The sequence below is a fragment of the Stegodyphus dumicola genome, chromosome 3, assembly GCF_044657685.1.
Source record: "Stegodyphus dumicola isolate Sdum_Otavi_A_Nest chromosome 3, ASM4465768v1".
NCBI classification, from domain to species: Eukaryota; Metazoa; Arthropoda; class Arachnida; order Araneae; family Eresidae; genus Stegodyphus; species Stegodyphus dumicola.
In genome coordinates this window covers 149609632-149623173 of record NC_140770.1, presented here as the reverse complement: position 1 = coordinate 149623173, position 13542 = coordinate 149609632, and the positions used below count along the sequence as shown (strand labels likewise).

The 13542-nt window shown below is 37.9% G+C and overlaps 1 protein-coding gene and 1 long non-coding RNA gene across 3 annotated transcripts in view; one reads left to right on the top strand and one right to left on the bottom strand.

The window, feature by feature from the left end:
- The window catches only part of LOC146998129 (uncharacterized), a 214103-nt gene that overhangs the window by 98343 nt on the left and 102218 nt on the right, over positions 1-13542 (top strand). The gene's annotated exons all lie outside the window — the stretch shown is intronic.
- Positions 1-13542, bottom strand: part of LOC118196349 (kinesin-like protein KIF12) — a 245419-nt gene that overhangs the window by 193140 nt on the left and 38737 nt on the right. The window contains exon 1 of one of the 2 annotated variants that reach the window (XM_085813455.1): positions 4876-5033. The exons of the other annotated variant lie outside the window; for it this stretch is intronic. Coding sequence (XP_085669581.1) covers positions 4876-4961 — 86 coding nt within the window. The 5' untranslated portion in view covers positions 4962-5033. Of the gene's footprint in view, positions 1-4875; positions 5034-13542 lie in introns of those variants that run through there. 2 annotated transcript variants of the gene reach the window in all.

The following is a 13542-nucleotide window of genomic DNA, read 5'->3' as shown; positions in this document are numbered from 1 at the left end:
TGCATTGACCGCGATTATAAAAACACATTTTGGTAGGAAATTGTAAGCTGAAATTAGGAAGGAGAGGAAAATAACTTTAATTAAAATTAACTGTTAGAAACTTAGGATAAACTTTACACATTTATTATAACCCCTCCAAAATACTACAGAGTAATGCCCTCCGACTGAAATGTTCTTATGTCCACGTGTTTTTAATTCTAGAAACGAGTTTTAGTACCTTCACGAAACCCCTTCAAGACTCGAAGAAAACACTTTATTGTATCAACAGACTGAACAGTACAGACACGAAACGGCAATTTTAACCTTGGACAAATGAAACAAATCAGACGGCGCCAAATTAGTTGAATGCGGAGCCTGCAGATCTGAATATACTGAATTTTTCGCAAAAGTTTGTAAGGATCTTAAGTTCACTAACGTTTATTTTATTTTAAAACTTTACTACCCTCTCTTATTTTCTACTTCCGGCCAGAATAAACGCGTTAGCTTGTTTATTCAAATTGTACTTGCTAATGCTTAAGTATTTAAGTTGTGGCTTTTTGCCAAGAGCAGAGTTAGATGGAGAGAAAGTGAGCCTCCTTGCCACTGCATTTTACACGAGCTTGCTATCAGTTGCTGTCTGCCTTTAAGGCCAGAGGTTTTATTCCTCTCGAAAGCCAAAGACGTATTGTAGTTTTCCGCAGTTCGCGTACTACATACGTAATAATTTAAAAAGGCCAGTCTTAGTGTTAGTCATTTATGTAAAGTGTCCAAAATTAGCTTTTATTTAAATTTTAGTTAGTCAGTAGTTCTCATATTTTTACGTTCAGACCCCAAGTGGTTGGGCTTTATATCCTGAAGTGCGGGAACGCCTGTAATATCGTGGAACATAAAGGATAATTTAACTCTTCTCATCTTGTCATCCTTGCTACATTCCATAGGACATAGTTTGTAGTCAGACTCACTTTCTAATCAGGACACGTCATGTTGGCCAAACAGATTAGAAGGAACATTAGTCCTGATAAGTTCAAAAAAACAAGAATTAAGTTAATGGGCAAAATTCATGAATTACCTAGCCATGAATCAAATCATTTTCGATGAAATGCTGCACACTGGTGGCGAAAAACGTTAAAATGATACTTTTAGTTAAAGATTTGTCCAATGGTAGATATTCATCATGCGCAGTACTACTTCAACAAAAAAAGTCATTGTGTTTTCCATTTCCAAACAACTCTAACAGTCTCTTAAGTTTAGTTTGAACTTTCAAGCACCACTCGCTTACTGATGAGCTGTTCATGTATAAGAAGCTCATATTCGTATTTCATCACTGATAATAGGCATTATCAGAGCGATTCCCCTTCAAAATGGATCTCAAAAGTCCCTTGAACACTTCTTTGTGGTATTTTTTTCAGCAATTTATTTCAGCAATTTTGCAAAAAACTCGGTGAGAGACGCGCCATAAGCCCAAACAGTCTATCAGAATTGTTCGATGGAATCTGATAAATGTAGCGATGCTCATGACTTAAAATAGTTAGTCTACCTAAATAAAAGTCGTAACAACTCAGTTGCGAAGCTAGAGAGAGACGGCTTCTTTTTTTTTTTTTTTTTTTTTTTTTTTTTTCTCTCTCTTATTGTTTTTTTTTTCTTACCTGTCCGATGAGAAGTATTCTTTTAGTAAGTGAACTTTTTGCATAGAATTTCGATGATTTTCTTACTCACTTGAAATTTTGCTGTTCTAAAATAAGAGTATAAATTAGAAAAATCAACGGAATTAAAACGCGGAAATTTTTTCCCTTTCTAGAAGAATAATTCTTAGATATAAGCGATAATTGCGCAAAGTATCTGAAAAAGGGGCTTCAAGCTCTGCTTCAATCCTTTTTGATCCCAGACACGCGTTACAAATTAAGTGCTTCTTAAAATAACGTAAAAAGATTTATGAAAACAGTTTCAAATATGTGGGTAGAAAAACTCTGTAAAAATAAAATCTGCTTGTACTATTTATGCAAACCCCATAATATTAACTACGATTTTTAAAAGAGATCACCACGGGAAGACGGGCACAAGGGTTCTTCCCTCCTCTTCCACTACCACTAACCTCTCAAGAGGACTTTCAGCTCGCCGCGTATTTAGAGTGCCCCCCTGTCGCACAGACACTATATATTTACAAACATCTATGCCTTCTCCGGGATTCGAACCCGTTTCTTCGGCACGACAGTCATCGACGCTGAGCGCTATCCCGGTTTTGTGGCATGAAAGTGTATAATATAGATATGTGGAATTCATTAGTTAATTTCATTACAATAAATATTTCACTTAAAAATTTAAGCGTAATTTTGGGGATTATTTATTTCAGAATGATTGACGCTATTGCTCCTATTACTTGTGTAGTACTATTACTAGAGCAAATAAGTTAACAAATAAAACAAAAATTACTTTTATAATGAGCACATACTTGATTGGAACTTGATTGAAACTGCCATCAGTAAAACATTAGTGCTAAACCCAAAATGCAGTAAGAGCTGCCGCCCGGCCCTAAGTTATACCCCCTGGACACATAACTCTCTGACCTGAATAATTCATTGAATGTATTATGAAATGAATTAATGAATTAAGGTTTTACAATAAAAATATTTCGAATCATTTAAGCGCAAAATGCTGCTGAAAACGTAATTTATCATAGACGAAAACGTAATAAATTTCGAACTAATAGCACAAAGACATGAAATAAAGTACCAAAGTAGGTGCGATTCCAGAAACAATCTATGATTGGTTAATATTACTTTTAGTTGCCCTTTTCCAGTAGCGTTACACAACGTAGAAAATCTCAAATTTAGGAGAACAGATAAATTTAGGGGGAGATCACCAAATATAGAATGTTAATTTTGAGGTCGCCAATTATTTTTAAAGCAGCTATCGTATTTCGTATTTTTATCCTACCTTAGTCAAAAAGTTTTGCTTTACAATTACTTTGATTGGCAAGAGATATTTTCATTAAGAATTACGTAAGATCGCATGATTATTTTGAATGACGCAGTTTAGACTTATGGCACGATTTTTAGACAGAAAGTCCCCAAATTAAATAAAACCAAAAGAGGTTATAGCCAATTAAAATTAGAAGTTGGCTTTCATATTTTTTTATCTTACATATATATATACGTATGTAATGAAAGCAAGCACTCATTGTAATGAAGGAAACTTATAATTAATTATGATGTTGAAGATTTAGAAGTACTATGTAGTTAATTATGTTGTTGCACAAATGTTGATCCATGATGAAGAACAAACTTTGCAGTCGAGGCGGTTAAAATACTCATCTTGATTTCAATTGACAATTGAGGCACCAACTCACTTGGCAATTTAACTGTGCCTATTCGAGAGCATTTGTATTTTTGATGTTATTAGGAAGAGAGCAGCGAGACAGCGTGCCAGCGAGACCCGGGACAGAAGCAAAATGCGCATTTATTCCAGTACGGCAGCTTATAAAGAGAAAGGTTCGGTTTAAGTTCGAATTAGTTACGCCATCAGCGTTATTAAGTAATGATATGGATTGGTCTAGAAATTCCGCAATCCAGAAATACTTATTAATACTTTTAGAATTCAGAGGAGATATATCCAAATTAAAAATGAGGAATTGAAAGGCTATTGATAATTTAAATTATAATTTTGATTTACAAATTTTTTATCTTACGTTGTATATGTATACGTATGCCTAATCGTTTTAGTAGGGTGTGTAAATAACGTATACATTTTTCAATTTCCATTTCATTTTATTGTGTATTTTATTTTTATCTTTAAATGGTCAAAAAATCATGCGGAATGAAACGTTATACAGCTCTTTTGGATTATTCAGGTTTTGATATTTCAGATAATTAGATCCTTGAGAATTCGGTCTGGAACATAAAACTATCAATAATCTATAATGTATTATAAATTTTAATGTGATTGGTATAGCCACTTCAAATAAATAATAAGGGAAAAATAGTAAGGGATTTTAATAATTTTGATTCATTATTTTAAAATGTAATAGTTTTTTTATACAGTTTCAGTATCTTGTCGGTTTGATTTAATATATTTCTACTAAATTATTAATTAAAGTTTTTGGATATATATATATATATATATAGACCTCCTTACTCGGCTTAAAAGTCCTTATCCAGCCTTTATTTTCGCAGTCGTTTGTCGTAGTCATGTACGTATCTTCAATTAGAGAAGTGCTTTAAATGACAAAAATATTCAGGTTTTAGTAATGCCAAATTGAGAAAAATAATTCTCCACAATAATGGGATCTGCCGGTTATTATACTTAAAAACGTTTTAAACTCGTTATGAAAAAAATTAAAAAATTATGAAGTTTGACTCCCGTACGAAAAAAATTCACCGGAATATTTAACTTCAAAATTTACAGTTCTTGATTTTGGTTTCAACTTACCTTGAGGAATCGGTTAATAAATTTAAATAAATTTGCATTAAGTGAATCGAAAAATGTGTATAATTTAAGAGCAAGGAAGTCATGCTGTGTTCACATCAGACTTTTTTATTAACTTGTCAGATTTTATACTGATAAAAGTTAAAATATTTTATGAAAATATTGGGTCAAAATGCTGCAAACATGAAAATTTACATTTATTCATCACCAGATTTCCGTAATGCTTAGTTTTAGCAAGAAAATTGGATTTCTTGAAATTTTGACTGATTATCGTCATACGGAAGCTCAGTAACCATTATTTGACACAAATAAAAACGTTGAACTTTAGTTTTAACTAGAAGGTGTATATAATTTTTTATCTTATATTTGTTATGAAACATTTTAAATAATTTTTAGTATTACTTTGCTAGCTAGCTTTTAATCTAAAATGAAAGGAAACCCCATTTTGCAATGCTGGCAAGGAAAATAACTCACCCATATACAGAAGATCTGTTGTATATCTTCTTCAAGGTGGGTCTCCTCCTCCTAATTTTCGGAAACCACCGTCTAGTAGCAGCCATGATCTCAAAAACTAAAGCACATAACCTCGCTGACTAAAACTCTGGTGTCGTCTGATTGAAATCCATCATGCCTAGTTGGGTCCTTGGAGTTACCCTAGTTCCGAGGTTGGACGTTAACTGTCGTCGCGTAATCTGCCCCATTCAGGGCCTTGACGAGTTGGCCATAATAATGAAGAAAAGCAGTAAAAAAACAGGAGGGAATTTTCACTTCGACCGCCGCGTTATTAATCTAGGAGAGTGGGCTCGGGCGTTTCGTTGGATATCCCCGGGGACCAAGCGATTAGGTGGATGGAATATTCTGTTAGGGTTACAGCTACTGGCAAGTGGATGTTTTTTGCGGCGAAAGCTGTCTTGTCTTCTTTTCTTTCCCACTCACGCTTCAGGAAGAGATAACGTTCGTTTCGAATTTGACAATGGAAGCTACAATGGGAATTGAGCAGCGAGATGATTATTCAAGTGAATCTCATGATGCAATAATTTCCATCATTCATTACTCGAAGAACGTGCCTCTATACGGTTGACCCGAACGTTACCTTTCATAATTATGGTATCTGAATGACTCATTAGAAGAGCACGCATTTTGTACGCATGACATAAGTAAATATGCACCCCAAATTTAAAAAAAGAAATTTTTCCGTCACAAATTGGTGAGTCTTGGTAAATTTGCAAGTCATCACAAAGTCTGTAAACATACCAAGTGAGTAACCGAAAACAGTTGAATCCCGGTATCCGTGATTCTTCACAAGCCGATTGATAATGATGTTTGAAAACTGGTAGTTCATCTTTAGCTCTGATTCCAGCGAATGGGCTGGCTGTATGGGATATCACGTGCTTTCTCCAGTGTGTAATAGCCCCTTCGGGATCCGAATGTTTATGACCGCTGAATACTGGTAGTTGGCCGTGCTGACTGCAGGGTTGTTTTTTGAAATTTTTTCCGTGTGTAATACGTGTCAGTTTTCTTTAGGAAGTCCTGCACGAAAGCATACTTTCCCTTAGCCAGATAGTCCGCGTGTGTTTTGCTTTAAGTTAGTCAAATAACTAAACCCATGCGTATGAACAAGTTTTCCTTAAAGCATCCTCCTATCTGCCCAAGCGAAGATATCCTTGTATTCCCTTACACCAGAGTTTTTTAAACAGTGAATCGCGACCCCCGTCGCGGGACCTGCAGCAGGGAGTCACCAAAAATTTTAGCAGTTTTGATATTTCTTTCTTATAATAATTTTACAATTATCAAATATTTTTACGCAATTTATCTGAAAATTGATAAAGATAAGGCAATGCAGACAAAGCAAAAACGAAAACGTTTCGACGTATTCCTTTTATAATATAGTATAATATAAACGTTCATTTTACTTGCTTTGCACGTGACGCTGTCATTCCGTCTGTTACTTATTTAAAAATTTTACATTGTTTTCTATGACTTAAAATTAGAAATTGAAGGTAATGACTTAAAACTGCAATAGTATATTACAGTACAAGTGAAAAAATTGACGCATTGCACCGACATACACTCACGCGTGTATCGGATTTGCGCAATTCTTATGGATTTCGTAAATGTTATGGAGTCCAAGGACAGCGAAAAAAATCTCAGCGAATAAAAGGGGTCTTGACTGAAAAAAGATTAAGAAGCCTTGCCTTAGGCAGATATACCTTGCTTGTTTTGCATATTCAACTAACAAATAACTATGGCAAAAGCACCAAGATGTTTTGTCCTGCCCGTAATTTTAACCCGTGGTGCCTGTAGAGAATTATGCCGCTTTTGTATGCTACTACTGTAAAGCACTCGAGTATTTTATTATTTCGGTTTGTTTCATTTTAGAATAAAACTGTGTAAGGTATTTCTCCCGTTTCCAGCGTCCCTTCGTGGTGTAGTAGACCTGTAAGCTGGGCCGCTATTCCAGAGGTCCGTGGTTCGATTCTTGGCGAAGGCGGTTGCTATTTTTCATCTTTTCGGCTTTTCCAATTTACCTAATGTCTCTGCAGTGGCGCCCGAACTAAAAGGGTTGTGGATGATGACTCTCCACACCCAGGATTCGGCGAATGGGTCCCCTAAAGAGCCCAGTCGCTCTTTAAAAGGGGGAGTAAGGTATTTCTCCCGCCTTCCTAGCGTGCCTTCGTGGTGTAGTGGCCAGCACACTGAGCCGGTTTCAGAGGTCCGTGGTTCGATTCTCGGCGAAGGCGTTTGATAATTTTTCATCTCATTCATCTCATTTTTATCCTAATGTCTCTACAACTGTATAAGTGACTTCATTTTTAATAGTTCGTAAAAACTCATTAGAAAATCGTGAATCTTTTAATTTCAATTTTCTAATAATTTCAAATATTTCAGACATTTTGCCTTCCATTTTTATATCATAAACATTTGTATGACTTATTTGTAAATTTTTTAAATAGATAATAGGAAGTAAAAATAGCATATTTTGATTTGTATGAGTACCAATACAGATATACTAAAATCGTTAGTTTAAGTGTGCCAACAATAATTTTTCCCGTACTCACGTAATACCATTAAAAAAAGATCAGGTGCTTAAACATTTCTATTTCTCATTTTTCGTTTAATTATGGCTATAAAAGAGAACATCCTGTAGATTACAACATTACTATCTAGACTTACTGATAGATACTGATAAATGAAAATGCGATTAAAATTAAACTGCTTTTTCGATTTGCACGGTTATGAATTATACACTTCGCTGATTACAGAATAACTGGGTCCTGAGTTTTGATGTTTTACCAATATTGTTATAAACCGTTATTTTCCTGTAAATAATTATAATCAAGGCGACTGAGGATAACTGGCTACTAAGGCTCCTTAAAATCCATACATAACTTAAAAATGCTACACAGTTGAAACATTCTGTTAAAAGATTCTTAAATTGCCCTTTTGTAGCAGACGATGCAAAACTGTATTAGGAAATTCCAATCTTCTCTAAGTAAAAATTTCGGAGAAAAGAAAAAATTCTTCTCATTTCAGGAAATTTCAGATTTGTAGAAACTGGAGAACGTTATTATTTGTCTTTCAAAAATTTGGACTTTTTTCTGTATGGACAAAACATACAGAAAAAACAGCACTACGAAAAACAGCACAACTGAAATTTTGCACTATAACTTCACTTGTCCAGTCAAACTGCTTGGAGAAATTAATTTTTAAAATATGCAAATATTTAACAAAGCTTATTATACAAAATCTGTATAGTTATTTGAAGTCGAAAAAGTAATCTATATTTTATTTATACGAATAATATCATATTAATATAAATAATGCTGTAAAAGGACAAATTGCATTTTATCTCTGATTTTGATGTTGATTACCCTTTACACGTGTAGCCGTTGCGATTTTCTAACGTTTCTGTTACGTTTTACAGTATTACAATATTAATGATAAATATTCCCTTTTATTTGTTTGGAAATGATAACATATCTTTGCGTGCGTACGGGTTCGTTATGAAATGAATGCACAAGTCCGATGAAAAATGAACAAAAATTTATTATTATCACAACAAAAATGCTTAAATTTTCTCAAATTATCATGCAGTATTACAATATCTCACAGTAGTTATCTTTTAACTATTCAAATGTACAATAGAACGTAATTCAAAACAGCTAAAGAACGCTAATCCGCGAATTCGCTATAATCAACAACAGCAGTTTTCTAAACAACAACAAACTAAGCAACTCCTACAAACTGAGATGTTTTCCTCCTTTTATAAGATTTTAAAATCACGCGCTAGAATTTTCCAGTACTTTCTCGAAATCAAAAAGAGATATTTATTTACTTAATGCACGCGCTCTTGTATTTTCAATTTTCCGGCTTAGCTTTCTTTTAATATTCGTCACGCGCTGCACTGCGCGAGAAATAAAACCATTTAATTTATAATTGAACTAACATTAACTTTTTAAATACCAAATTCGTAACACTGCCCCCTTCCCAAGGACTGCACGTCCCGGGCAGTACAATCCCTGGACAGGAAGCTAAACTTACAACTGTGGCATAAATGCATTAATAAGCATTACATTACAATAATAAACAACATGAACAATAAATGCAATAAATAAAACAAATCAAATGCTATCAAATACAAATCAAATACTAAATGCAAATCAAATACTAAATACAAATCAAATCAAATACACATTTAAAAATAAAATGGACCATGGTCTTATACTATTTACAATTATTTACTTTATGTACTATGGCCATAGTAATGAGCTAACCTGTCGTAATGAATGACTTTAGGTTTAGAGTTCGAAGACTTACGAATCCGAACCACGACGTCATTCAGCCTGTTTAGGACTGTGTACGGCCCATCCCAAGGTGACTGTAATTTCGGACAAAGTCCTTTCCGTCGAGTCGGATTCCACAACCACACCTTGTCTCCTTCGTGGAATTGATGTTCAGTAGCTCTTGTGTCGTATCGGGTCTTCATCTTCTCGGTCGCCAAGTTGACTCGCTCTCGTACAAAATTGTGCATCACTTCAAACCGGGCCTGGAGATCTTGAATATATTCCTCAGACGATGAAGGAGCATCCGGAGGGCGGCCAAACAATATATCACAAGGCAGACGAAGGTCACGACCGAAGAGCATCTGTGATGGAGAATAGCCGGTAGTCTCGTGGACAGCACTGCGGTAAGCCAGTAAAATCAGCGATAATTTCTTGTCCCAGTCGTGCTGGTTTCTGGAAACCACTAATGAGAGGTTATTAAGGATGGTTCGATTGAACCTCTCTACCATGCCGTCCGACTGGGGATGCAATGGCGTCGTTTGAGTTTTGTCAATGCCAAGTAGTTTGCATAGTTCTTTGATTACTGCCGAGGCAAAATTCCTTCCCTGATCGGAATGTAACTGAAGAGGCACTCCGAACCTGGAAATCCAGTGCTGTATCATTACCTCAGCTACTGTGACTGCCTCTTGATCAGGAATAGGATAAGCTTCAGGCCACTTGGTGAAGTAATCAATGACAACGAGTATGCATTTGTTGCCATCAGCAGTTCGTGGCAGAGGTCCCAGGATGTCAAAGGCGATACGTTCAAAAGGCGCCCCTACGTTGTAACGTTGCAGTCTGCCTCGGCTGCGTTTCCTCGGTCCTTTCCGACCTGCACAGGCATCGCAAGATCGGCACCACTTTTGCACGTCATTCTTTGCATTATTCCAGTAAAAGCGCTCACGATCTCTCTGTAAGGTCTTCATAATTCCAAAGTGACCTCCTGTAGGGCTGTTATGTAGTTCTTTGAGGACATCAGGAATCCGGGATCTTGGAAGTATCAGTTGCCATCGCAACGTCTTCCCATCACCCGACACGAATTTCCGGTATAAGACGCCGTTTCGAATGTGAAGTGAATCCCAGAGTGCCCAGTATTGTTTTGTTGTAGGACTACAGATAGAAATGTCCTGCCATGTAGGTTTTCTGTTTGATGACTCTATTAAATCAAGTATGGGTTTAATGTCGCGGTCTTCCAGTTGGTCTTTCCTGACTTCATCATCACTCCACGGGTCTCGATCAGCCGATGTTGATGTTGTAATTTGTCTTGCGACCGGAGTCAGCAGCTCGTATTTCGCTTCCACCCTGGAACAATATCGGCAGCTTTCTTGGCAAGGTCTTCTAGACAGGGCGTCGGCGTTTCCGTGTGATGATCCCTTACGATGACGGATAGTGATGTCATATTCTTGGAGTCTCTGTATCCACCTGGCTATTTGACCCTCGGGATTTTTGAAATTTAAAAGCCAGGCCAATGAGGCATGGTCCGTGCGGAGGAGGAATTTTCTCCCGTATAGATAGTGATGGAAATGTTCTACAGCTTTGACTATGGCGAGCAACTCTTTCCTTGTGACACAGTAATTCCTCTCCGGTTTAGACAGGCACTTGCTCCAGTAAGCTACTACACGTTCTTGGCCATCTATTTCTTGGGACAAACAGCACCGACACTTTCATTGCTCGCGTCGGTGACGAGAATAAATGGTCTGTCGAGCTGAGGATACGTCAGGATTGGAGCAGATGTTAAAGCTTCCTTTAAGTTGTTAAATGCATCCTCGCATTCCTTTGTCCACAAGAATCTTTGCTTGCTCTCTGTCAGCTTGTGAAGTGGTCTTGCGATGGAAGAAAAGTTCTTCACGAATCTCCTATAGTAGGTGCAAAGCCCTAGGAAGCTTCTCAGCTGATGGACATTTTCGGGACATTTCCAGGATTTAACCGCTGATACCTTTTCAGGATCCGTGCGCACACCTTATGCAGAGATGGCATGTCCCAGGTTAATCACTTCCTTTCGAAACAATTTGCATTTAGCGGGAGTCAGCTTCAGATTGGCCTCTTTCAGTTTCTGAAGCACCTTTCTAAGATTTTCTAGATGCTCTTCAAAACTCTTTCCGACGATGATGATATCGTCCAGGTATATCAGACAGGCTTCGTAGGAAAGGCCTTTCAAAACAGTCTCCATAAGACGTTCGAATGTTGCCGGCGCATTACACAGTCCAAACGGCATCACCTTGAATTGCCAAAGCCCTTGACCCGTAGTAAATGCCGTCTTTTCTCGGTCTTCAGGCTGTATTTCTACCTGTCAATAACCACTCTTTAAATCAAGTGTTGAGAACCACTTGCTTCCAGAAAGAGTGTCTAGAATGTCGTCAATTCTAGGAAGAGGGTAACTGTCTTTCTTCGTAACCTCATTCAACCGGCGATAGTCAACGCAAAATCTTGTTGAGCCGTCTTTCTTTCTGACAAGAACGATGGGAGATGCCCATGGACTTGCTGAAGGCTCGATGACATTGCCTTCTTCCATATCCTTTAAAAGTGTTCGTACCTCTTCCTGTTTAGCAATCGGTAGACGTCTTGGATGTTGCTTGATCGGAGGATGATCGCCGGTATCAATTCTATGTTGTGTCAAACCGGTTCGACCCACGTCAAAAGACGAGCGGGAGAAAACAACTTGAAGATCTTTAATGACGCGATCGGCAGCATTCTTCTCTTCATCGTTTAATTGCGCATTCTGAAGTAACTCTGATGTAAAGCTTTCTGAAGACACGGATTCTTGGATGTTACTCTTTCTTTCAACGGTGGTTACTGGAGTACATGCTGCAACCACTTCACCTTTCTTAATAATTCTCACCTTCTCAGTTACATTGGCGACTCTCACCGGGATAACCGTTCTGAATAGGTCGACGAGTGTTGAGGCTACTAGTACTCCTTTTGGGCTATTACAGTTATTTGAATATTCTATGATGCCGTAGCGGAAATTCCTGTTTTCGGCTATGGATCCAGGAAGTAAAATTTCTGTTCTTGCCGGTATTGTGATATTGTCTTGTGCTATGATTTTATGGACAGATTTAACTTCTTCATCATTAACTCGAAATAACGCTATGTCCTCAGATGTAGAATGCAATTCGTTATTTTTAAAGTCCAAGGAAAAATTGTATTTCCTTAGAAAGTCCAATCCGAGTATGCAAGAATCAGTGATCTCTGCTACATATGCCGTGTGGTGGTAAACGGCACTTCCAAACGTGATGTTAACATTTGCTTTTCCTTCGATATCGATCTTCTCACCGGACACAGTTTGGAGGGTAACGCAGGGCGGCGTCCAGATAAGTTTGTTTCCCAGTTGTTGAGCCAAATCTTTTCGGATGATGGTAACGTTGGCTCCTGTATCTATCGTCATATTGCAGGGAACTCCATTAATATGTCCTATTATGAAAAGTCCATTACTGCCGCCTCTCACTGCAGAAATCTGAAACGCTTTAAACTGGGGCTTTTCATTATCTGGCAACCTCCGCCCCGCAAGATGGCCACTAATTAGTTTCCCTGCTGTTTGTTAAGAGCGGTCTTAACATCCGTACCCTGGAATATTCTGCAGTTTCGTCGTATGTGTCCTTCAGCACCGCAGTTCCAGCACTTAACGGTCGGTTTCTTCTCACCAATATTCCGTCTCAAGGAGTTCAGTTGTCTAGTTAAATCCTCTAGACGAGCGGTGACTTGATCCCCTGGCTCCTGCACTTGAGCAGCTCTGACTGGGTGGCGGTATCGACGAGTGGCTTGCTGGGCTGCCTCAAATTTCATGGCGTACACTAGAGCGCTTTTTAAATCTTTAACATCCGCCATTCGTAGAGCCTTCTGTATTTCGGGATCACGGATGCCATCGATAAAGTACTGCAGGGACAGGATTTCCCTCGTTTCTCTCGGGCACTCCGTAAAGGCGAGGTGGGACAGCCTTTCAACATCCGTGGCGAGTTCCTGGAGTGATTTGGTGGGCTTCTGTTGACGGGATTTTAATTGAAGTCTGCTGTAGTCTTTTAAACACTTCTCGCCAAAGCGCAGCTCCAATGCGCCGGATAGAGCTTCCAAGTCAAGTCTTTGGTTTTCTGTATGTGTCTGCAGGATATCCGCTGCGTCTGCTCTCAGAGAAGCGTCGAGATGACAGGCCTTAGTTTGGGAATCCCATCCATTCGCATCCGAAACGATAGAAAATTGTGTTTTATACACTTGCCAGGATGTCTTCCTATCATATGTGGATAACTTCAGAGATGGACGAGCAGGCATCGATAAGAATTTAAAACCCTCAGAATTCCTTCCTTCTGTCGCTATGCTCTTATTT